Raw genomic sequence first — 27,520 nt, forward strand, 5'->3', positions numbered from 1 at the left:
AGGGTGTGCTTGTTTACAGGAAACTAGCACGCCGCCATTTTTGAAAGCTGGGTTTAAATACCCCAGTAGTTGGCAGGGGATTGGTTGTCAGCTTGGTTGGAGATAGGTGAGTGGTTGGCACTGGTTGGCATGGGTGGAGTTGCTGGTGGCTGGTCGGAGAAGTGATTGGTTGTCTTCTCCTTGGTCAACCTCCTGAACCTCAGTTGTACCAACTCGATGAAAACAAGAAGATATGAAGACACTCCATACATTAAGGAAACATATTTTTATTTAAATCAATATCGTCTCCAGTTAATGTAGGATCATTTTAAAAGTAGGCTAATTCTCATATTCTCTCATAGGGAATGCATTGACAGCTGCAGTTCATCGTTCTAACGGACTTCGAGTAGCGGCGCTGTGTCAAAAGTGGGCGTGAATTTGTAGGCCTTCCGCTTCCGGCCGTGTGTCTCTATTTCACCTGTTTCCTAGGCTGTGTGTTTTCCACTTCCTGTCAATTTGATCAAATGAAACTGGTCAGATGACCAATGATATCCAATGAAATCGACAGGAAGTGGAAAACACAGCCTAGGAAACAGGTGAATAAATTAATTTCACCTGGAAATGAGAATAGATCCTTTTAGTGTTAGTTGGTGATCTAGTTATGTGTAATATAATGCTCTTTGCAACAGAAATGGCATGACATCAAATACCAACTGCTATGTAATCTACAACAGTGGTAATTCAAATGCAATCCTTTTGAGCCACCTGACAGAAGCTTTTTTTCTAACGTGTGTGTGTGTGTGTGTGTGTGTGTGTGTGTGTGTGTGTGTGTGTGTGTGTGTGTGTGTGTGTGTGTGTGTGTTATTTCCTGACTAGAACCAAAAGCTTCCCTTTTCTGAGTATGACTGTCTTTTGTGGATTTGGCGTTGTGTTTTTTTTAGGAGCTGGAAAGGAGATGGTCCGCTTCTCCGGTCAGGAGAAGTCCATACTGTACCACATCCGTGGAGTCCACACATGGAAAGAAGGGCGGGTGGATAGAGGGTGCTATGATGGACCACTAACTGATGAGGAAGACAGGAAGAAAAAGTGTCTCTCCAAAGACTCGGACGTCTACAAAGTCTTTTGTAAGATTGTGCTCGACAAGAACCTGACGGAGGACCTGACTCAAATGGCAAAGTTCAAACACACAGGTATTATTATTTTATTGTTAATACAAAAGGCTGTTGTTGCTGTCCAAAATCAACAATGATTGATTGTACATTTTGTGACCTTCATAGGAGAGCTGGAGGTGTTTCATAGCGCCATGCTGAAGTATGTACCCAAAAGACTCCATTTCTGCAATACGGTACAGGAGGCAAGAACCCAGCTTGCAGTGTTGGACCACAATGAAAATGTGGGACGTGCACAAGCCACAACAACTGCAGGTATAGGACAAATATCCCTTCTCATATCTTCATTACTATCCTTTACACACCCCATTCAAGAAGAGGTCTAAAGTGTATAGATGTTTTTCCATCCATGTTCCTGACAGAGCATCCAAAGCTAAATGACTACATTGACTAGGATTATTTGGACTCCATGTGGTTTAGTCAATGCTTCAGAGCAGCATGCATTATACAGCATCCTGATGCGTGCTCTCATCACATCTCCATCAAACATGATCAAAAATATCACATTATCTACTGTACCTGTAATTGCAGCTACAGATGTGATAGACTAGTCTTAGGAACATAACACTGCATGTCTTCTTATCCTGGTTTGAATGACAGTACCTTTTAAAGTAGTCAACAGATATGGACTGAATGTAGTACAAGGCAGTGATTTCTATATGTACAGTGGTTGGCCAGTGAGTTAGACCCTTTTCATTTCCAAAAACTTTGTATCTGCATGGAGCAGTTGAGTATGTTTTCTCATGCCAATAGAGCTGCTTTTAATTGAATTAGCAAAGTTATATGTTTGCTGTGATTTTACTGGAATGACAAGCTGCACCTTGTTATTCCATAAAAATCGAGGCTGTAGGAAGTAATATTTATGTTATTTTTGTTATAATTTTCAGGAGCACAAAGGATCAACACAGTTTTCTCAAAACATGCAAAGGACTGGGTGGTGAAGAGGATCTCAGTGAAGAAGACCTATAAGTTCAGGGAAGAACTCGTCAGGCAAGCCATCAAGCGGCGCGTGGAACACAGCACTACATATAAAGAGGCAGCAGCATCAAAAGTCCACACCCCAGGCCTGCCTCGCAATATTGCACCAGTTGAAAAGCCAGACAAGGATCTTCTCAGTGGCTGCGTTTACATGGACAGGTTTATTCCACTTCAATTCGGAATGAATGCTCATTCAGAATAGAAATGCTCATGTAAACGCATCGGTATGGCCATACCGGTCTGATCCGAATGAAATTTCATTCAGGTTTGAAGGGCTGGTATATACCGATAGAATCGGGCTACATTGCCCATGTAAACGCACTGGTATCAGACTGGTATACATTTGTTCTTTTGCGCATGTGTCATTGGCTAGCGCGGTGCTTCTGGGTGGGGGGGGAGAGGCGCAAGCCATGTGGAGTCTGGCGCTCCAAGCCCAAGTCGCAGACGCGCGTAGTTCTCCGCCGACCGGCTCCTCCTCCGGGTCAGCAGCAAATATAACAGGAGCTGATTTTGCTGCATTAAACTCATCAATAGCAGACCAATGGCCGTAGCCAGGATGCGGTGTGCTTCCATTATCAAACCTTCTCTCTACCTTCTCTCTCTTAACTTGTTTTATTGTCTCTTCTCTTCTTCCTCATTTACCTATATATTTAAAAAGAATCCCTGGCCACATGACAAAGATAAACAAAAATCCCTGTCCACACGTAGACGCAGAAACGCATCGATCAGCTGCATGTTTCAATTTTATATCAGATTTTATATTTACATTTATTTTATAATTATATATATGAGGGGCCAAATACAAATACATTTGTAATCACATGTTAAGGCCCAATACTGCAATAGCTATTATTTTAATAGCATACGTGAACAGCATACGTGAACATAAACGAAAACAACATTATTAGGGCTCAGCTGCAGCGCAAACAGTAGCCATGGTTCACATGACGCTGTCGAGTCTCTGGTTTATAGTGGTGTTCGTTTTTTTTTTTACATTGCCAACTCTCACATGTACATAAACGTTCAGATTTCAAATATAAAGTGCTTACCCCTGAGCCATGGATGTTACAAGGCAATCCGGACCGTGATAAGTACCCGTATCTCCCGTATTGTTCAATAAAAAGCATTTTAATCCCATCGCCGGCCATTTTCTTTTTCTGTTCTTTTATTTTGGTAATGTATCAGAGTGCAATACACCTTCCAACCATTGGTGTCGCATGGTTGAAAGCATCGGAGAAAATTTGGAGAAAATGGCCGACGATCGGATTAAAATGCTTTTTATTGAACAATACGGGAGATACGGGTACTTATCGCGGTCCGGATCGCCTTGTAACGTCCATGGCTCAGGGGTAAGCACTTTATATTTGAAATCTGAACGTTTATGTACATGTGAGAGTTGGCAATGTAAAAACATCGAACACCACTATAAAGCAGGGACTCTCGGCACCGGGGCGATTGTGTTTTAGGACGACAGACCCCACATTCAATCTGTGTGCGCGCCGTGTGTTCTACTTGGCGCAGAGAAAGAGGGTTTTCGTCACACAGTGAATGAGCTACTTTTCCCACCACTGTCTTATTATTAAGTATATGACATTATTTAGCCATAAATGAGCGTGCCTTGTTTCATAGACTGTAAGTGTTGCTCTCTCTCTCTCTTCATTTATTATTATAATGACCATGAGCGGTCCGGTGTTTATGTATTATTGTATTATTTATTATTATAATGACCATGTGCGAATGCGCGATGACGGCATCGTTTCTCACAATCTCCGGATTACATGTCCACACAGATCCACTGAAACGCATGTTTTGGAAAACCTTCACTTATTTATCCGTTTACAAAAATATCGGTTTTAGCGGCCAAAAACACCGTTTGCGTGTGGCTGAAAGGCCCAAACGCACACAAAAATGTGCGTTTAGAAAAGATCCATGTACGTGTAGCCAAAATTGTTATTATTCATTACCAAGGCTGCCAGAGGTAAATAATACATATGTTTACCTGTCAAACACCCCCGCCCCCTCCCCCCGTCCCCAACCTGGCCCGAAGCACTCTGCGCATGACCAGAGTTCTATTCCGAATGAATGCTTGGCTCATGTAAACGATTGAGGAACAGGAATACTTTTATTCAGGTGCCATGTAAACAGTTGGCTATACATTTCTATTCGGAATGAGTTCATTCTGAATGAATAAATATTGTGCATGTAAACGCACCCAGTGAAAAGCATGCAACCCACTTTGCAGACAGGGATGTGTAACCACTTGGAACACCAGCATCCATATTACGGGGAAAGCATCTGCCAAAAATAGCCGACCTACAAGCTCACAATGCTCACAGTGAACTTGTAGATCGGCTAGTTTTGGCGAAGAGATTTCATGTACATGAGGGGCTTTCAGTGTTTTTCAGGCCAAGGACCCGTTTGCTGAGAGACAGATTAAGCAGGGACTCCTACTACTGTACATACAGTATTGTATAAGATTGTGTTGCTCATTCAATTGGTTATAGATTTCATTGCTTCATTCTGACATGATACTGACCATTATAATGACATCATACTGACATGATACTGACCATTATAATGACATCATACTGACATGATACTGACCATTATAATGACATCATACTGACATGATACTGACCATTATAATGACATCATACTGACCATTATAATGACATGATACTGACATGATACTGACCATTATAATGACATCATACTGACATGATACTGACCATTATAATGACATCATACTGACCATTATAATGACATCATACTGACATGATACTGACCATTGTAATGTCATCATACTGACATGATACTGACCATTATAATGACATGATACTGACCATCATACTGTCCATTATAATGACATGATACTGACCATCATGCTGTCCATTATAATGACATGATACTGACCATCATGCTGTTCATTATAATGACATGATACTGACCTTGATACAGACTATGATACTGACCATGATTCTATTGACCATGAAGCTGACATGATACTGACCGTGATACCGACTATGATACTGACATGATTCCACTGACCATAATATTGACCATGAAGCTGACATGATACTTACCATAATAATTAAATGATGTTGTGGTAATTCAAGTTTTTGTTTCCTTACTAAAATTGACCTTTAGCTTTTAAGAAGATTTTGGTATACTCCAATGTTTTCTTAGCTGTGATCTGTTCTTAGGTAAGAACAGAATCTACGCACACTTTCTTGAGAGGACATTTTTCTTAGACCCACTTAAGAAGTTTTTCAGAAGATTTTGGTATACTCCAATGTTTTCTTAGCTGTGATCTGTTCTCAGGTAAGAACCGAATCTACACACACTGAAGAGCACTCTTAGGGTGGCCTTTGAGTTCTTAAAGGAGCATTTCACCCCTGGAAGAACTTACAGTCACTCAATGTTAATAATATTTGTAGTAGATAACAGTAGCAAATTTTGAAATTTGCACCGTATGGCCAGAACAATATAGAAGTATATGTTTTTGACTGGGGTTTGTCTGGACTGCTGCATTACTACAATGACCATAATGCTTTGGGGCACTGCCCTTCCTTGTGGGGAGCAAGATATATTTAAAGAAGGTAGGGTCATCTACGTCGTTTTCGCTACCATGCAATTCCAGCCGGCAGATTCGTCGCACCAAGGGAGCCAGACTGCAGCCGTGACTTCGGTGAAATGCATTGAAGTGGACGAGAGACGGTGGACCAGCTTATGAACAAAAAATATCTATGAATGACTGAGACCTTTGTTAAGTAATCGCTTCTGGAAAATAAAAGAAGACATATAACACATTGTTTTCTGCTGTCTTGTTTCTTGATGTGCACACTACATAATGTTATTTAAATATCCAAAGAGCAGAGAGAGATGTTTCTCACTGGGCAGTATGGGTTGCCATCGTGAGAACCATGAACTTCTGGCAACAGGTGTTGACAGACAGGCACTGATTGACAGCTGCCACTCATCATCACTGAGAGCCTATGACAATCTCTTGATAGCTAATTGGTGGCCTATATATACATGTCTTTTTCCAGTGATTTTTTTTTTTCACTGATGGTGAACGAGCAACAAGTAAGTAATATTTGTGGAAATATTTGTAAATATGTAATCAAAATGTATAAATATGAAATTAATTTGTGGTGGTATCTATCATAGCAGTCCACAATCACATACAGCAGGACTCCAATGTATTAGTAGTTTAACTAGTAGTAGCAATACCACAATGTAGAAATACTGTGTTAAAATAAAGTCCCGAATCCACATTTTTACTTGAGTAAAAATACCAAAAGCATTGCCATAAAATATAAGTAACAAAAGTAGAAGTAGTCATTGTGTCCCATTTCACAAATATTTACAAGCTTTCAACATTTGTCAAAATGCTTTCAAAATGGCAGATCTACACACTATTTTTGAACACATTAAGCAGAAATAGGGCTTAATTGGTTAATGTTTGTTTTGTAATCTAAATCTGTAAAGTAACTACTGAACTTAAATCTTGAATCAAAGTACAATATTTTCAACTGAGATGTAGTAAAGAAGTATAAAGCTTTGAAAACCTACTCAAACAGAGGTACCTCAAAATTGTATTCAAGAATAGTATTGTGTAATGTAGTTTAGTTATCACTCAACATTGGTCATTTGGGTTAGGAATGGACAGAGGAAGGATAAATGACAATTATGAAGTATGATCAAGTCAATAGTTTTCAGATACAATGTTATGTCCTTTACTGGCCATATTGTTTTGTCTTATCTAATGTGTCTTTTCACGACAGTCACAATGGTTAGCTGTGCAGCACCAAAGTGTAAGTCCAGGACACAGCAAAAGCATTTTTATAGATTTCCCGATGACCCAGTGAGGAGCCGCAAATGGGTAAAAGCCATTAAAAGAGCTGGGTCAGATGGGTTCACACTTTGGAAACCCACTCCAGGATCAAGGCTCTGTGGGGTAGGACACTATGTAAAAACACATACAAGGCTATTTCAGTGTCAATAATTGGAAAAGTTCACCATTCTTGTTCTCTTTTCAAAACTAGGATCACTTTTCAAATGCACAGTTTGAATACAGTGGGTGACTTTTGCCAAATGCAGTCCCTGATCTAATGAGTGAGAGCCCCTGTACGAGTGGCATCAATACACACATGGATCACACTTACAGCAAACACTCATCTGGTAAAAAAAACAAAAACATTATCTCATCCTGAACATTTTAATCAAGTGTAATCATGAACATGATCAACAACAAAAAGAAAACATTAAGGATCACTTGTCAAACACCCAGATTTAAAAGCTGTCTTCTCCCTACAGCAGCCAATGATCAAATAAACCCCTGCATAGCTGAGCTCATCTGCACCGCTGACGCCGAGTCTGAGAGCCCTTGCAGGAGTAACGGCAACATAACACCCATGAACATTGCCATAGATCACACTTACAGCAACCAAGAAATTGGTAAAAAAAACACATGATGATCTCATCCTGAACATTTTAATCAAGCGTAATCATGAACATGATCAACACCAAAAAAACAACAACTTTTTAAACACCCAGTTTTAAAAACCTGTCTTTTCCCTACAGCAGTCAATGATCAAATGAACCCCTGCATATCCGAGAGCATCTGCACCTCTGAGAGGCCTTCCACTAGTAACAGCAACAGAACACCCCTAAGAACACCCCTGGGAACCGTCACTGAGCACAGTTACAACAAGCAACCAACTGGTAAAGAGACATGGGATGCAGGCCTGCAGAACATAACCTTTTTAATTAAGTGCACATGAACATGGAACTTAATGTTTAAATAAATATTACAAGTATATTAAAGGACCATGCCAGTAGCGTTGTATGTTTAGCCTACTGTACACAAGTCACGTGCGTTACTGACAATAATTTCACAAAACATGCAGCTGTCAGTTATATTTGGGAATACTTAACACATTTCCTTACTTTTGAAATTGAAACCTTAAACATATAAATACAAACTACAGTATACATTGTGGAGATGTTACCATTAATGTAAATTATTATTCGCTGTCAAAGCGCTACACATGCAATAGCACCATCATAGTCTTTGAAACTTGGATGCATCAGACACCTTCCATCACAGCCATGCTGAGGTTGGGGTTGTGACTGCCACTGTCCACTTTCCTAATTGTAGAACGAGGCGAAGAACCTGTGGAGGAGAGCGTTCAAGACAGAGACACACGGATCGCTGAACTTGAAGCTCAGCTAGAGATGAAGGTATTATTATGTATACTTTATTTACAAATGTTTCAGAAGCTTCTTTAATGCAAACTGCTTTCTCTTATTTTGCACCATCCCTTTCAGAATAAGATGCTTGGGATGCTCTTTAACAGTGATCAAATTCAGAGCCTTGAAAGCAGGTGAGATAATAATTACATCACTACTTACAGTGCTACAAGGCAAGGTGGTAACAGAAGCAGGTTTACTCAACACATTTCTGGGTCTAAGGCAGAAAAGAAGAATGGGTAAAAGAAGAAGTGTCCAACACTTACAGCTGAAATGGTCGCTTAAGATTACACCAGATCACCGGGGAGAGATCTCTGGGGTCTGAACAAGGGTGAAGATTAGGAGAGGGGATTCAAATACAATATTACAATTTCTAAACATAAACAGCACACACAGGCCACTGCTGAATGATTGTAGGGTGTGGTAAAAAAGGATGATAAGAGTCGCTGCCCATGCTTGCCGGTCAATCTTTCCTTCTCAATTCCCGATTTTGTTATACTGTAGATTTCACCCACCAGAGTCTTAACACAAAATCAGCAGATGGACATCTGAGACACTAGTAAAGTCTTTAAAAATCAGAGTTGCCAGTGGATATGAGTATTTAAGAAAAGGTATGTGCCCTAGATTCTTTTTGATTTTCACATATTTGCATCTTACTGACAAAGACAGAAAACAAAATCTAAACTTCACGAAAATGTCTTTACACAATCTAGAGATGAAATTCCCAATGCCCAGCTACAGAACCATCAACAGGCACCTGGAAGCTGTTAAATTCAAACCAGGAATCCAATACGTTATATGGGATTTGATGGCATCTAAAGTGCAGAACCTTCCTCCCAGTGGCCGCCTTGCTGTCCTAAAGGTGCCTTAAATAGAACATGTACATTTAGTTTGTATAGATCCATTAGTACTATATCCAAATTAGAATTATTAATAAGTATTACATACACAGCATAAAACTTAAATTAAACATTTTCAAAAAGACACAAAGAACAGACGGATAAGTCTGTAGACTGCACACACTGTTGAACTTACACACCCATGTTGCTTATTGACAAGAGGTTGTTTCTTTCCCATACATCTTGCTTCAAATTTAGGCTTTTAAATAAATCTAACCCGTTCTTTACAGATCGATGAAATGGCCATCAAAAAGGAGCTGCAGTTCGACCAAGGGAGCAAAACGGTGATGGGAACAATAACTTTGCCTCCCCAAAATGACGCCCTGGCGACCAAGGTCCTCACGACACTGGTGGCCTCCTTCACAAAGGACTACAAGCAAGTCGTGGCGTATGACTTCACTGGGCCATCAGTGTCGGGGAAAGATCTCTGGGCCTACATAAAAGGCATAATTGCGGCATGTGGAGAGCGGGGCATACAAATCATTGCTGTGGTAGGCTTTATACTTTAATTTCCCATCACACAGTATATGGACAAACAAACCAGTTAGGGACACTGTAAAAGTATGAAAAACTGTAATATGTCAATTCTATATCCAACTTCTAGTTCTGATATGGACTCATCGAACCAGGCGATGTGGAGGGAGGCTGGCCTCCAGGTTGGACAGGCGATGAAAAGGACGTATGTTCAGCATCCACATTTTGAGGGAGCGTATTTGTTCTTCTGTCCTGACACCCCCACCTGTTGAAGGCCATGAAAACCGCATTATGCAATCATGACTTCATCCTCCCAGAAGAAGCTGTGAAGAAACATTCCTTTCCTTGTGACACAGTGAGTACATTAACCGGCAGGATGTTATACAGATAGATCAACAATATCAAAATAGCAAATCAATGACCTCAATTGTGATGAGATTCTGACATGTTATCTCATTCATAAAGATTCACCCAACATGAGCTATACTTAATAAATTCAACAAAGTGTCAGTCATTTCATGAACAAATCTACCTACTTCTGCTTGAAATGCTTCCAGGTGTTAAAGATGGAGTGCCATGATATTTTTCAACCCTAAAACCTGATCATAAGGTATTATTATTATGTAAGGATTTTTTTCAAAAAAAAAAAAGTGTACAGAAATTGTTAAAAAAAATGTTTTTATGTGGACACGCCTCCAGTTCATTAAGTATGCCTGGTTCTCACCTTAGCACCTCCTCCACCACCTTAGCACCACCCACCTGTCCTAGTCCCTCCTCCTCCTCATGCCCACACCTGTTGTGTTATGATAATGAGGGGGAGGGTATGTTTTTGGGGGGCTCTGTGATGTCACTAAAGGGCTGTTTCTCTATTGGCACGTTTGACCCTCAAGATTTCAGCCTCCAGGAAGAAACTCCAAATAATCAGAGAAGACATAAAACACCATAAAACCACCAGCGGGGGCCTTAATGAAGTTCTATCAACCACATAGACACATGAAAAACAGAAAAAGTGCAAAAACATGGCACCAGCTCTTTAATGTCCGCTGTTGAAAAAGTGATCACTGTGCAGGCAGGCACTTCTGAGAAGCTGGTGCCAGGTCTCACAGCTAGCGCAATATCGACAGCCAACAGCTTCAACAAAATGAAAGTATGTTGCACAAACAACACACATTTACTGTTTGCATTTGAGTGTAAATATAACCTTCAGTATACCTCAGTGCAAATTGCCCTGCATCTTAAATTAAATGTTTAATGTTTATTTAAGTGCAGACAGTGTCCAGAATTGGGTGCAAAAGGCCAAGTAAATCTGTCCTTGAGTGTATTTAACACAGAGAAAACATCTTCTCTTTCTATGACATACATACACTCACCAGGTGGACACAGACTTAAGGGTATGTGTCTGCAGTAGTTTTCATACTTACACTTGTGTTGTCTGCCTCTAGGTACTGCCTGCATGCAAAGTTTTTTCGCACAGTACTGCCAGTGCCATCCGGATGCTGGTTCATTGTCAGCAGCTGGCAAACCAGTTTTTGACCACTGCCTGGTTCATTGATATGGTCAATGACTGGTTTGACCTGATGACCTCAAGAGGGCACCTTTATGGTGAGTAAAAAAAAACACACACACGCACGCACGCACGCACGCACACACACACACACACACACACACACACACACACACACACACACACACACACACACACACACAATATAAACCAACTGTGTTAGATTTTTGCAGCGCTATATCCACCAAACACTACTGCTGGGGCAAACTGGAAGTTGGAGAGGCTGCAGGAGTTCATGCACACCTGGAATGGAACAGTGTTTCGCTCCAAATCCAAAGGAAAGCATCAAGGTTAGTGAGATGAGACTGGAAATCAAAAGCAGAATTAATGTCAGCAGTTATGTGACTTTCACTTACAATGACAAATGAAATACTTAAATTCACTTGTTACTCTTGCAGGCTGGAAGCCATCCCAGACTGGTGTAAGAATGGCAACAACCACCATGCTGGTAATGGCAGGTGCTGCACTCTTTCCAGAGGAATTGGAGCAGCACTTGCCATCAGTTCCCCTGTCCTTCCTGCCACAAAACAAGCTGTGGATGGCCCAGATGACAGGAGAGAGGACATCTCTAAACACTTCCACACTGGGCGGATCTCAACAGATGCAAATGAAAATTTGCACTCACAGTTGAGATCCAACAATGTCATCCACCCCAGTGGAAAAACCTGCCGTGCGAGACTCAAGGCTATTGCCCTCTCTCAATTTGAGGGCAAGGGCCCCAACACTGATGGCACAATGATTGACCTCATTGACTCCTTGGCCCAAACAGAGGAGCCAGTCAACATTGTTGAGTTGCCAGCTCAGGTTGAGGATGAGCAGCAACCCCTGCCCTTCATACAAGGGCAGGTTCTGTACTACCTCTCAGGATGGGCAGTGTTTAAGTGTTTGAGAACGGAATGCGAGGCACGCAGTGCGTACTCTCTCTCCAGCGGTGCCCTTGATGAGCACAGCTATCACAGCATCCATCCCACTGAGTCAGAGGCAGTACTTACTTACCAGGATCAGAAGCAGGGGGAAGCTGGTGCACCCTTCACACAACATCCACGACCTTCACAAGAGGCTCCAGCACCCAGTGGCGGACTGGCCATTTGTCGTACCGGGCAAATGCCCGGTGGGCCGCTGGGCCAGTGGGCCACTGGCCCCCCCCCAAAAAAAAATAATAATCCCGTTTTAGGATTATTACGGTCATTTCCGGGTCGTACGGCCCAATTATTAGTTACGTTAATGTTTGGGCTGGGGTGCTTTCCAGCAGGGGCCTCAGTGCGGCTGCAGAGTTCATGTGCAGGGCTGGGCTGAAGCAGTGAAACGCTCTCCCCGTTGACAAAACGGCCCGGGGGTGGTGGGCCGGTTCGGACCAAAATGCAAGGGCTGAATTGTGGTCCCAGTCCGGCCCTGCCACCACATGATGGAAGCACAGCAACAGGCATTCATCACAAATGAGAATCCACTGGACCTCATTATGAGCAGGATGGACACCACCACCACCTGGCTCCCGCCATGCCACCATATAAGCCGAAAGATTATCAAGAGACTTGCAACACTAAAACTGTACATGCTCTTAAAGCAAAAGACTACCCAGGCTGTTGACGTTCGGCAATATGACAGCAGGTCTGCTCTCAGAGCAACTTCAATACAGTAATCCTGTTTTCCTTGCCCAGTAGAAGGAATGTTTTTTGTTTATTTTTTTCAAAATGAGCTGTTTTTCAAAGATGCTGTACATAATCTGTCTTCCTCTGAAGTAAAAACAAACATATCCCTGTTTTGTATCCATTTTTTTTCAAAAATGTATAGAAACGTGACATCTAATTTGTGAACTATTACATCAGGGGTCTTCAACGTTTCCACTACACAGTACACACTGTTTAGAATTGTGTTGCACATTCAACTTTTTCCTAGATGTCATAGCTTCATAGTGACATGATGCTGGAAACAATTCTGACCTATCAGCACTATCATTATGGTTGTGAAAATGTTTTTAAACATGTCCACCGCTGACTTATTGTCTTGTAAGGACTTTAAAAATGTGTGTAAACAGACACACACACACACACACACACACACACACACACACACACACACACACACACACACACACACACAAAAACAAGCACTACCGAGCATCAACACGGTATGATAGTATGGTCAAAATCGAAACTGTAGGTTACATATACGGTGTAGTAACAGTATCTTATATATTATGGCATGCATGCAGAACATCATTCATTTCCAGAACTTGTTTTAAACGTCAGAACGATAATTAGAAATGAGACATTTACAAGAGGCAACTGGCTTGCATAGCTTACCACACCACAGCCTAACAAACTGATGTAAACTATGTTAATTTTAGCAATTACCCATTACTCAAACTTAGTAATTCTTGCTCGGAAAATTATCAACTTTCAATACTTCCCTCTTACATTAGTTTGCTTGCTCCTTCGGTCGGTTCGACACAGACTCGCAGCTATCTCTCCAACGCTGTGTTGATGTTTACAAGACAGTGTCGTTGTCTCGTTGACACGCAGTCTCGCGATGACAGCCAATACAGCCGATGCAGAAAGGCAGTCTGTGCTCTTTAGATACCTCAATAAAATTAAATAGAACGCAAAAAAAAAAAAAAAAAAGTCCAAAAACAACGTGTTAAATGTCTTCTTTGATATCCCTGAACTGATTGTCTGACAAAGGTCGCAATCATTCAAAAACAAATTGTGTTCACATGCTTGTCCTGGCTTGTCTACCCAGCTCCCATAGACGGCGATTCATTTCATTGCACTTCCTGTTCTAGTTTTGCCTCCCATGAGCATCAATGGCGTCTGCCATGCAAGCAATGGCGTCGGCCCGCCCCCTAGGCTGTCCCTTCCTTCATTTCTAAATTCCTTGGTGGGGAGGGGAGGGGAGGCCGCGTGGGGGTGTGGTCTACATTGTAACTTTCCCTTCCCAGTTCTCACTACAACAACATCAACACATGTTGATGTTGTCATCAACCAGTGCTGCCATGTCTGCTTATTATAAGCGACACTGGGACTTTGTAAATGTTGGTAGTTGCGGGTTACTTTTTTTGGGCTTGTTTTTAAATACATAAATAAAATAATTGTGTACTTGTCCACGGACCCTCATCTGAAATTATAATTTCTGCCAAGGACCCCTGTACCAGATTTGTGTTGTTAAAGTGTTTAAAAAATATTCCATACATTTAGCGCTTTTTCCTCAAGATTTCTTAGAAAATAGCAGATCTACAACCTCACAATGCGTCACATCGCTACGCGTTGTGAGCTTGTATATCGGCAATTTTCAAATAGCCATTGTCTAGGTTTCAAGTGCTCTTGGCCTACTGTAGGTATTTTCTTTTGGGCTTGTTTTCATAGACCTGGTTGCTTATTTCCCTCACAAGATCTGGCAACACTCTCAATCTTTGCTGCTATTGTATTCTGTATTGATTGCATCTTTTAGCAAACTAAATATCATGTGTAAATTAGCAGAGTAGCACAAAGTGTGTGTGTGTGTGTGTGTGTGTGTGTGTGTGTGTGTGTGTGTGTGTGTTCAACATTCCTTCCCAGTTCCCACCATGAAGACTATAGTCGGGACATCCATGGCGATGAGGCATAGTCAACAATATAATAATAAAACAAAACGTTTCATACTCATGTCATGTGTGATTCCTTATTTCTGAGAACATAATGTTTCACTGTCATTTACAGTTATATTCTTTGGACTAAACTTGGCCATTACTTTATAATAGATGACACTTGTCATACACAGCCTAATCGTTTTTTTTTTCCTTCTTTTTAATTTTCAACTGAGACCGTTTCATGCTTTCAATTGGTGTATATGGATAATATTAGGTTTTACTATAGCCTATTGTATCTAAGACCAGTAAAGTTGAATCCAATGTGCTGGGGTCCCCAGAAAAATAATGATTACATGTAGAAGTAAATACTAACAGAATGAACAAGAGTTGTTCACTATTGTATCTGTAATGCTTACAGTCATGTAATTATGTACCATTCTGCCAAATGAAAGACCATCTCCTATCCTATATCATGAAACAGTTCAAAAGAACCCTTATAGAATTGGGTGTTCATACATTTTGTCATTATAAATGCTTACACAATGTAGAATATACCAATGAGTAGAGCAAGCAGTGTGTAAATGTAACCGTTTTATTTAGAAAAATAATGTATGTCTGTAGTCCCAGGTCTTCAACAGCAGTTCCATTTTTTGCAGGCTGATGACAACTTTCTGTCCTGTCATTGGAAAGAACACATTAGATTAGACTTGTAGTTTACATGGATATCATCCGACATGATACCTAATTTATTCTTAGTTGCATGCGCACCGAAAATAGCAGACCTACAAGCTCACAAAGTGTTGAGTCCGCAATGCGTTGTGAGCTTGTAGATCTGCTATTTTCGGGACCCGACGGCGTCATGTACTCAGTAGCTCTGAAACATGTCAGTCATGGCGGAGCTTTAACCTGGTGTTTGCACTTTCTACATGTACAGACCGTACATCTACATAAACGTTCAGATTTCAAATATAAAGTGCTGACCCCATGCCACAGATGTTACAATTTGAATCGGGTGGGTCTAAGTACCAGTATATTCTGTATTGTTTAATAAAAAGCATTTAAATCCAATCGGTGGCCATTTTCTGCTTATGCTTTCAATTACGCGGCCCTATCGGTTGGGATGTGTATTGCACTCTGATACACTATACATCTAAGAGAAAATGGCCACCGTTCGGATTTAAATGTATTTTGATTTAACAATATGGAAGATACGGGTACTTAGACCCATCCGATTCCAATTGTAACATCTGTGGCCACGGGGTAAGAATTTCATATTTGAAATATGAACGTTTATGTAGATGAAAGGGCTGTGAATGGAGAAAGTGCCAACACCAGGTTGAATTTCCGCCATGACAGTCATGTTCCAAAAGGTTTCCGAGGCTACAGTCAAAGTCAACAATAACAAACGTTCCGTTCACGCCACGGCTCCACGAGCTAGTTTAGTCTACCCGAGGGATACAACATGAGATTATAGTGATAGTGGCAACTTTACAGCATGTTTACTTACTCGAGAGACAAGCGTCCACCGTCCACGGTCCGTGTACATTCTGTCAGTTCCACTAAGAAACATCCCCGACGGGTTGTTGCTCCTCACTGCCCGCCTAGCTGCGTGTGGGTCCGGGTACTAAAGTATAACTCTGATATGTTTGCAGACGCCATGATACATGTGAGGTAGCTAATGGGAGTGGCCGAGTGGGGAAAGAAGGGTGTACGAAATGTTAGGGAGACACCCTCAGTGGCCGGTCCTTTGAGCTGGGTGCAATACGTTAGTCCGACAGCCTAACCGCACGACATTTGACATTTGCCACATCAGGGCCGTAGCCACGGGTGGGCATAGGTAGGCCTGGGCCCACCCACCTGGCTGTTGTGCCCACCCACAAAAAAAAAGAAGATTTTTTTTTTTTTTTTTGCGTCTCCGTGTGTACAACCAAATACGCATCTTTCCTGAACCGATGACGCTATAGCGCTGCTCCTACACTACCCCCGTCAGCAACAAGTGAACATGGAGTAAATGTACTTAGTTACTTTCCGCTTAGTTACTTTCACGTGCATATAAATGAGCCATGCGGTGTTATAAGAATGAAAACAAACGCCTCGCTGTTAGCCATGGATCACATGACGGTCGTCTGTTACGATGGTCATGGATGAACTTCAGCCTGGTGTTGTAGGCTTACATCTACATAAACGTTAATATTTCTAATATAAAGTGCTGACCCAATGGCCACAATTATGTATGGGCCCGCATAAGTACACCTATCTTCTTCCTATTGTTCAATAAAAATCATTTTAATCGGATTGGTGGCTATTGTCTTCGAATTGTCTCCATTGGCTTTCAATTACACGACCCTATCGGTTGGGAGGAGTATTGCACTCTGATACATTATAACTCTATGAGAAAATGGCCGCCGATCGGATTAAAATGCTTTTTATTGAACAATACGGAAGATACATGTACTTATACCCACTCGAAGTGAATTGTAACATCCATGGCCATGAGTTAAGCACTTTATATTTGAAATCTGAACGTTTATGTAGATGTACGGGTTGTAAATAGAGAAAGTACAAACACCCGGTTGAATTCAGCCAGGACGGTAGTGACGACGCTCGCTACTACCATAATATTTTTAGCAAATTGAAGGCAAAAATAAGTGATTGATTGAAGTATTAATGAATGTAAAAAATGTCATTGCTCTCTTAGATTCATATGATATGAATAAAGTGTCTTGTACTAGTCATATGATTAACTGAACAAGTAGTTTGATTTTATTTTTCTGCTTGTGAACTGTGCCTGTGCTCTGTGAGTGGAGGCGGACTGCGGACGCGCGGAGGAGGCGGACAACGGGGCATTATTTGCGACCTGTCAATATTTTCATGAAAATGAAGGCAAAAATAAGAATTAAATAACATAATAAACCCGCAAAAGAACCGCAAATTGCGCAAAAAAGTAAGATTTTAACCGATAATAACCGAAAAAAAACGCGCGAGCGCGCTTCGCGCGCGTTCGAACATGGCACTCGCGCGCGTGCATGAGTGCCCACCCACAAATCCCCATGCCCAGCTACTGCCAGCTTTCTGGCTACGCCACTGTGCCACATAGTCGGAGAAAAGGTCTGTCGGATTAACGCATGCCTCCCCTTTGAGCTATGGGGGTTGGTTTGGATTTGAACTACACCTGTAGTCACCTGCAGTCATGTAGTGCGGACATAAGGTTCAGAACCCCTGAAAACGTAATTTGACGCTTTGGGGGATGTCTCACGGATCAAAAATCTAAAAACACAGATACAACACAAAAAACACACCAGGATCATGTTTATGGGGTCCTAGACTTCATAAAAATATGTTTTTTTTTAATCAAAATCGGCGAAGTGTCCCTTTAAGTGTGACATGTTTGTGCAAAAATAATTAATTCTCGAAGTTTCTTTTCTACAGTTGTATAATATAGGATTTAAATTACATAATATATGTTTTATCATATCTTTAGAGCAAAAAAGTTCTCAAAAGTGTGGTCTGGGGACCCCCAGGGGTCCTTGAAGGAGTTCCAGGGGGTCCACAGCAAACAAGGAACAGTTTAATCACTTTAACCTTTAAGCTGCAGACCCCAACCCTCAGGTGGGGGTCTGCAGCCAAATGCATGTCAGTTTGGGGGTCCTTGACATGAAAATGTTTGAGAACAACTGCTTTAGAGTTTTCAACGGGTCTGAAATTACAATCTAACCCAAACGGACCCGGTTGAGTTGAAGCCCAAGCCCCATACCCACCCTCATCACCCCCCCCATACCCCCACCCCCATATCCCCGACATTCGCCACACCCCCATTTTCCCGCCCCCTTCCTACCTGAAAGCCCCCCTATAGGGCACAGCAGTGGCGGCCATTTTCTGGTTCCACTTCAAAATAGTCAATGCATTTTTCCCATTGACATTTGAAAAAATATTTATATCAATTCATTTAAGCCTAGAATCAAGCCATCCAGGGTCCTGGTGAATCATGACCATAAAACATTTTTTTTCTGTGATTTTTTTAAATTTTATATTTAATTATATGATATGGTATTTATTAAATATAGTAATATTTTCAAGCAAGACGCAAAGGGAGCCTGCAGTACCACCGTGGGTTAAGACACCATCACACCATCACACCAGAATGAAATGTTTGGAGCGGGGGAGTCTGGTGCAACGCTCAGGTCCTGGACCTGGTGAGACGGAGGAGGAGCCCGGCCAGGAGGCCATCCACAGAGCCTAGCCCCTCCACGTGCCAGAGCCTCCGCTCTCCCCCATTCCTAGCAGAGTAGTTTCGGACAAGCGTATTGAGTGGCCCTGTCTTTCCCTATTTAGGACTGACCGTGGGTAGCTACCTGGGACGTAAGTCGGGGCTTGATCAACCCTGGCTGGGTCACCTGGGTGAGGGTGTATGTTGCGAGACCCGAAACATCCTATGATCCCAGGCTACAACACTGATGATACGTCCCAGGTGCATCCATGTGATGGTTTTTCGTTATAGTTATTCTATTTATAGTGGCTCATAGGAATTTATAGACTACGTGACAACCAGGAATAGATTGGTGACCACCGGAGAGACGGGTGACAGCCGGAATGTAGACGGCATCCGGGAGCAGTTTGGGTTGGCGCCCCAGTCTGTGTCTTCCGTGAGGAAGAAGCCCAACAAATCCACGGTGAGGCCTTTAGGAGGACCATTCAAGCAAGACGCAAAGGGAGCCTGCAGTACCACCGTGGGCTAAGACACCATCACACCATCACACCAGAATGAAATGTTTGGAGCGGGGGAGTCTGGTGCAACGCTCAGGTCCTGGACCTGGTGAGACGGAGGAGGAGCCCGGCCAGGAGGCCATCCACAGAGCCTAGCCCCTCCACGTGCCAGAGCCTCCGCTCTCCCCCATTCCTAGCAGAGTAGTTTCGGACAAGCGTATTGAGTGGCCCTGTCTTTCCCTATTTAGGACTGACCGTGGGTAGCTACCTGGGACGTAAGTCGGGGCTTGATCAACCCTGGCTGGGTCACCTGGGTGAGGGTGTATGTTGCGAGACCCGAAACATCCTATGACCCCAGGCTACAACACTGATGATACGTCCCAGGTGCATCCATGTGATGGTTTTTCGATATTTAATAAATACCCTTTGTTTTGCCGTTTTCAAAAACATTTTTTTCATAGAATCAAACGTCACACATCCCCATACCCCCCACACAGCCCCCTACACCCCTCCTTGCACCACCATATCACCCACACACCCCTATTTCCACCTCATTACATACCAAGCAGCTGCTACCTTAAAGACCCTCCATATCCACCCACCAGCTTTCAGTAATAAAATGTTTTCATTAATTCATTAATTAAATAAAATAATTTAGTGTTCACTTCGGAAGTACCTCCACATATATTTTTATTTATTTTTATGTTTGGAGTCTGGTGTTTAACCATCTTTAGACTTTAGTTTAGGTATTCTTTACTTCATTCTCTCAATTTTATTTCTGTGAGCAGCAATCACACACAGGTGTGACTGCAGGCAGGGTCATGCAGTCATGCCTTATATTGGATTGGTGGGGCGGCTCCCTATGGTAATTGGGATTAACTGGCACACCCCTTCAAGATACGAGGATTGGGATTCATCATCATAAGAACATAAGTTACAAACAATTCTGCCTTTTAAGAACGTTTCATGAATATGACTCGACTTCTCTTAGGAATTCACTTAGGAAGAAATGTAAGAGGAAACATTAAGAACTTATTGCTGCATGAGGCCCAATGTTCTCTTATGATGATTTATTCCTCCAATAAATCATGAGCATCCTCAACTTCCTTGAATCCAACATAGGTTCCATCTGGAGACGGGAACTTGGAGCGAACCGCTGCCACAAGACACGATGGGAGGACCCGTCGATTTCCACGACCCAGACGTTTTCCCTTCAGAATCCACTCAAGAGAAAAAACCTATTGGCCGCCAGCCTGTACTGACTAGAGAGACAAAACAGGAGGTCACAAAATAAAAGTGGTCATTTTACGTCACCTATTAGACATTTCAAATGGACATTGGTCCTGGATATGTGGTAACCAATTAAACCAAGGGTAAAAAGATTAATTTCACAAAGCTGGGAGTAGTGTAGCCTAATGCTGATCCTTGATATCTTGAAGTTAGTAGCTCTTGAAATTAGGAACTGAAATTAACACATTTATAGGCTTTATGCAGCAGGCCTATCTTGTTCAGCTTTGAAATTATCCATAGTTGTCACGATGCACTCTCGACGGGACAGGTAGGATCCAAATGCAGGACACGACACAGGAATGATGATGATAAAGGTACTTTACTTCACATAAAGGTCAAACACAGGAGGGAAACAGGGAAGGAAACAAGGAAGTAAACGGCTCGACAGGCAGGTCGCACCGAGACACAAATTATCATCCAGCAAAGAGGCACCGGCTGGAAAGTCTTAAATAGTAACGGGTCCAGGCTCACATACAAGGCCACAACAGAGTCAGAGACCAAGGCAGAAGAGAGGAGGCCCGGGCAGCGACGACCGGAGCACGGGAACCAAGCGGACCTGCCGAGACCGCCAACCAAAACAGAAGGAGCGGACGCCGCACCGAAACTGGCGGTGCCCGTCCAGGCCCGGAGGTTTCGACAGGCCGCTCGCCGTTCGTCGCCGCCGACCCGGGGCGAAGGAAGAGCTGCAGACAGGACAGGTAAGAAAGAGAGACAGAGAGGAAAAAACCAAGGGCAAAAACGGTGAGCAAAAAACAGAACCACAGAGGCACGAACAAACTCAGAAATAGTCGCAACAAACAGAAAACAAGAACTTAACTTCTACTTTGGGCGCGGGGGTCTCACTGGACAGTTATTGATATGATGGTCCCCGACGCCACAATAGAAACACAGACCAAGCCGGGTCCGCCGCTTCTTCTCCGTCTCGAGCCCCGGCGGGCCCCCTCCCACAGGAGAAGGAGCGGGGGGGGGAGCAGGAACTGGACGGCGAGTGAAGAGAGGATCGGAGGACGCGACCCTTCGGTGACGGTCCCTCTCGCGGGAGAGACCAAGACGACTCCCCGACGACGACCTCCATCGCCGGGCTCGCGCTCTCTCGCGGAAGGAAGAGTGGTGACGGACCCGAGGCGACCCCCGGCGGCGGGTTCTCCCGCGGGTCGGAGGACGGGTTCGGGCCCTCACCCGCAGGTCCGAAGAAGAGGAGGTCGATGCCTCGGGCAACAGGCTGGAACCCGAGTCCGAAGCTCCGGAGAAGCCGCCCCACACGTCGGGAGCTCCCACCTCCACGGCGTGGGAGCGGATTGTCTCCACCTCCGTGCGCGCGTGGACGGGCGCCTCCCCCGCCTGGAGCATTCGCTCCCACATGCTTGAGACACGGAACAGGATTGTGGTCTGGCCGCCGGACAGGTTTGTCTCAAGACGCAACATGCGATCTTCCAAACGTCGCAGGGTGTCGAAAATGGCGTCCACACAGCCCAAGACATACTCGCCATCCACCGAATCTCCCGGCGCAGACGCGCGCCCCGCTGGATCAATAGATGGCTGGATGATACTGTCACGATTCGCTCTCGACGGGACAGGTAGGATCCAAATGCAGGACACGACACAGGAATGATGATGATAAAGGTACTTTACTTCACATAAAGGTCAAACACAGGCTATCCTCACACAGGAGGGAAACAGGCAAGGAAACAAAGAAGTAAACAGCTCGACAGGCAGGTCGCACCGAGACACAAATTATCATCCAGCAAAGAGGCACCGGCTGGAAAGTCTTAAATAGTAACAAAGGTAATCAGCCCAAAGGGCTTGCAGCCGGGCGTGCTGCGGGTCCAGGCTCACATACCACCTGATTCGGATGCTATCACCTTAGGGACATTATCACCTTTTATTAGACCATTGAATGGGCGAAGTAGGCGACCTACTTACCTACCCGCGATTTATCAGACCATTCATTGGGTGTTATCAAGACATACTGACCTACCAACGGAGATGACTTAAATAGTTCAGTTTCGGTTTTGGGTTAGGGTTAGGGTTTCGGACCATGACGGAGGCGCGCAGTCTCAGGCGAGCTGGAGCCCCACGACGGACCACCGAGGGAGCTAAAGCGACCGAGTTGCCGTCCGGAGCGGTGCGACGCTCGCCTGAGCCTACTCAGCGCCGTTGGAGTTATGTACCGATAGGCACAGAATCGTAAATATTGTTGTGGGGACTGTTCCGCCTCCAAAGTAGGTCAGTAGCTCCTGATTACGCCCAATGAATGGTCTGACAAATCGCGGGTTGGTCCGTGTATCGCCTACTCGTCACCTACTCGCGCATTCAATGGTCTGATAAAACGTGATAATCTCCCATTCAATGCATTGATAGCATTCGAAGCCGGTGCACATACAAGGCCACAACAGAGTCAGAGAGGAGGAGGGGGGCGGGGCCGAAAGCCCGCACTGTGACAATAGTTGCTTATTTAGAGGCTGTCCATAATATATAAAGACATTGCAACATGTGGCCTAAGGGATCGGACCATATAGACTGCTATAAACGTTGATGGCATAATTTCAATTGTATTTATATTCACTGACACTGACATTACAATGTAATGCCTTTATCACTAAACACTATAAACAAATGTAGTGTGACCTCTCAGTGGTCTATAAAAAAAAACAGTGCAGCATATTCCACTCTACACACAGTCTTTATAACCAATATGAATATTATTGAATTGCCATAGATAGAGCCAACACTTACACTTGTGAGAGGGTCCCATTTGGACCAGCTGGTGTGGAATGTAGTTTCCAGTTGATCCGTGGCATTCTGAAGAAAGTCTCCAAGACTCCAGGGTTGGTGACAGCCGAGAAGTCGTGGTTGTCCGTCACACATGATGTTACATAATCTTCTTCATCTGTCTGTGGCTGTGCTGCTCGCTCAATTTCTTCCAATATGGGAATCAGCCGATCCCATTCTCGACAGCAGAGGCACTCTTCCTCAGTTGGCATAGGCATGCATTTTCCACAACCACACCAATAGTCCTGTCCAGCCCTGGGAACAGGTGCTTTGTCCTCATCGTCGCGCATCTGACTCGCTCTCACACAATTAGCCATCTCTTCCTCTGTGTATTCCGGCTCAAAACGATAGGGAACAACAATACCAAAGTCAAAACTAAAGTCTTAAGACATGTTCAGTGTCGCTCGCTAGCAGCTTAGCAGTATTGTTTATATTCCCCGGCATACGCGCGGTGATATGCGACACACGTAACTGACCGGGACTACTTCCTAAAAAGAAAACAAATATCGTTAAATATTAACGTAATGAAATAAGTTCTCGAAAAATGACAGCCCTCTCACGCATTAGAAGGATTATATCTGACAAGAGATTCATGGACGTGTTTTAAAAATAAGTCTAACGTGGAGTTTGAAGATGAATGGGGCCCAATGGGGAAGGGGGCGGGGCCGCGGGGCACTTTTTCAAAAAAATCTAAAATATCTAAATACTAAACATAGCAACTTAAAAACTGTCTGGGGCGTTCACTAAAGCCAGAGTACACATGAAAATGACCCAAAATATGTTTGAAAGTGAAATATCCCTTTAATTAACCTTTACTTATTTTTCACTCTAGCTTACAGCCTAATTCTTACTTTTACTTTTTGGACTGTACCTAATTATAATACCATTACTAATAATATTAATAATAATAATAATAATTATTATTATTATGAAGTTTTAATTTGAGTAGTTTCCATACAAACAAAGTAGGGCTGAATCTTAATTTAAAAACATATGTTTAATGTCGTCTGTTTTTGTTTGTATATTATTGCAATAAAATGTGAATGCATGATGGAATTACAATTTGTAGGCTAACCTATACTACCCCTTTCAAATCTTGACTTTCCATAGATTGATGTCTCTGTGATTCTACCGATGTCAGATGACAATCTAGCCAAGTACATCCCCCACTACGGTGATAGATTGGCTGTGGTGGCCTTCTGTCGTAAGCAACAGTCTACAGATGGACAAACAGAAAGGAAGAGTAACTTGTTGGAGAGATTAAGATCAAAACTCTGTAATCCAAATCCAAACCCCAAGGAAATGCAGAGATATGAACTTTCAAAGAAATACGTGGGAAACTCAAGTGCAAAGAAGAAGGACAGGCGAGTGGAAATTGGATGGATGAACTACAGTGAGAAAGACCGAGATTTTAAGCAAGTTAGATCAGCAAAAGGAGGAGGGACAAGGCATGTCATCCTAGGCAGACAGATAACAGTAGAAGAAATCCAAAAAACAGCAGAAGAACTTTTTTTCCCAAATGGAAAGTCTAACTATTTGCAGCTCAAAGATCTTCACTGTGACATTGGGGACATCTCTCAGAGAAGCCTTGACCCGGGATGTGCTGTTGAAGACTTATACGAAGCAACTAAAGTGAAAATTCTCAGGTAGTAGATGAAGAGGCACCTGAGATAGAGGCTGTGTCAGCTGTACTTCCCCAGGCTGATAACCAGCAGTTGCTAACAATTGACATGATCATTTTAGCAGAGGGACACTTTTCAGAGACACATTTTGACACAGAGGATCCACAAGACCTGATGAACCAGCAACTAGAGTTAATGCAGTCAGAGGAAATGAGTGAGCACACAGAACAGGCCATGGCGATGGGCCACTGGCAGGAGACTCCAGGGACCCCCACCAGGCATCTGAACAAGGAGAAGATATCCAGGAGGCAGTGGAGTTCATCTTAGCCAATGCACACAGCAGTCCCATCACAGTGAGAAGTGAGGACTCTTCTGATAGTGAGGTCATAATTGGAGCAGGATTTAATAAATCACAGAATCTAGATGACACTATTTGAAGGAGCCATTCTGCCTTTGTGCCTTTAAGCCTGGTGTCGGCGGGTTCACCTTGAGGCTGGTTGCCGTGGCAACCCGCAGGTTCATATAGGCACATGTGCAACAAGCCACTTAAAGGCCAACTTTCAGGTTAAACCCTATTCTTTAATTATGTGTAGTTTACATCACTGGTATCTAATTTCAATATTTATTTTTTTCCATTTTACGCCGGAAATACCGCTCAGAAAGGGTTAAAAGTGTCCACGCACGAAAAACATGTACGGAGCCTTTCAAAAAGCTTATCAGACGCTATCAGCGCCGTGACGTCACAGCAGGTTACTTTTCCCTACCTCTCATCCACTACACTGGAGTTTCACTTGCGCGGAAAGCCATTTCCTTGATCCAAAATGGACGCTTTACAGGACGAGAATGGTTTTAATCGTCAGAGAGACTTTGATGGGCCAGCCCCATACAATTTCGAGCCTGTAAGACAGCCGAGAGCAGCAGCAGATGCAGATCCAGTCAGACCTCGATATCGCCAGGAGATGGAGGCATGGGGAAACAACAACATGTGGAGAATCGGCCAGACGTCATGGTAAACAAACGCCATTATCAACAGTATAGCCTAACGTTGCATTGTATCAATAACGTGCTGGAAAAAGTACTCACATGTATTAATTAGGTAAAAGTATCAATACTGCAATGCAGAAATACTCTGTTACAAGTCAAATGTACTTGAGTAAAAGTACAAAAGTACTGTCAAAATGTACTTGAAAGTACCAAAAGTAAAAGTACTCATGGTGCAGAATGTCCCATTTCACAAGAACAAAATGTTTTTGATAAATCGTTTGAAAATAGCAGATCTACAAGCTCACAAGTGCTTGTAGGGCTGAAGTGGTTAGTTATGTTTTGTAATAATAATCGAAATCTACAAAGTAACTAGTAACTAAAGTTTTAAAAAAAATAGTACAATATTTACCTCTGAGATACAGTGGAGTAAAAGTACTGAAAATTGGAAATACTCCAGTAAAGTAAAAAATACCTCAACATTGTACTACAGTACTTGAGTAAATGTACTTAGTTACTTTACACCACTGTCAACCTTATTAAAAGTATGAGAATCATGCCTCTGACCTTTTTTTTTATTTCACAAAGAAAGTAGCCTACAAATATGTTGATTGTTACTTGAATGCTGTTGCTAATAGAATAGTCCAGGTTGTTATATAGCCTAAATAACTCATCAGTATTTTTTAATTTCAAGGACCCCCAGTTTGATATGCATCAGGCCACAGACCCCATTGATATAATGTTCTATCTAGGTCTCCAATCTGCTATTTCAAATCACGTTAATCACTCTGACATTGTACAAATGGAAACAGACCCGCAAGAGGCCAGTTGGTTTCATTGGTAGGGCTACTACTTGTTCGGTGACCTTTTCTTTTTTCTGTCTTTGAACTCAGGTGTCTGTGTGGAGAATGTCAACCCATGCCCACTGGTATCGAGAGCGTGTGTTGCAGAGAGAGGCAGCCCTATTGGAAGCTTGTAGAGGATTTAGCACCCAGACCTGAGAACATCCGGTGTCTAACACAGCACCCTGGATTTGAAGGTTGCTGTCTGAATCCTTTCGTGCTGCAGATAGCATATCTCGCCTTCCGCCAGGAGCATGGAGCACTCACCCTCAGGACTTTTGAGTAAGTTGTACAATATTTTATGAAGTTTTATGACGCACCTGAAATGAACATGACCTGTATTTCATGCCTACTGCAGTGCTATGACACCTGAATTTCCCTTGCAGGATTAATAAAGCACAATCTATCTCTCTCTTCCAGCCAATA

General features: G+C 42.9%; 1 protein-coding gene across 1 annotated transcript; it reads left to right on the forward strand.

Annotated features, from left to right (window-relative positions):
* Window positions 1-934: 934 nt before the first annotated feature.
* Window positions 935-4,575, forward strand: LOC311053311 (uncharacterized protein; the record flags this gene model as incomplete). The annotated part of the gene is made up of 4 exons (XM_084068771.1): window positions 935-1,169; window positions 1,257-1,403; window positions 2,036-2,271; window positions 4,350-4,575. The coding sequence occupies 4 exons, from the start codon at window positions 935-937 to the stop codon at window positions 4,380-4,382; spliced, it is 651 nt and encodes a 216-aa protein (XP_083924897.1). The 3' UTR covers window positions 4,383-4,575.
* Window positions 4,576-27,520: the final 22,945 nt, after the last annotated feature.

Source organism: Gymnoscopelus microlampas (genome assembly GCF_963454915.1).
Source record: "Gymnoscopelus microlampas genome assembly, chromosome: 10".
NCBI lineage: Eukaryota > Metazoa > Chordata > Actinopteri > Myctophiformes > Myctophidae > Gymnoscopelus > Gymnoscopelus microlampas.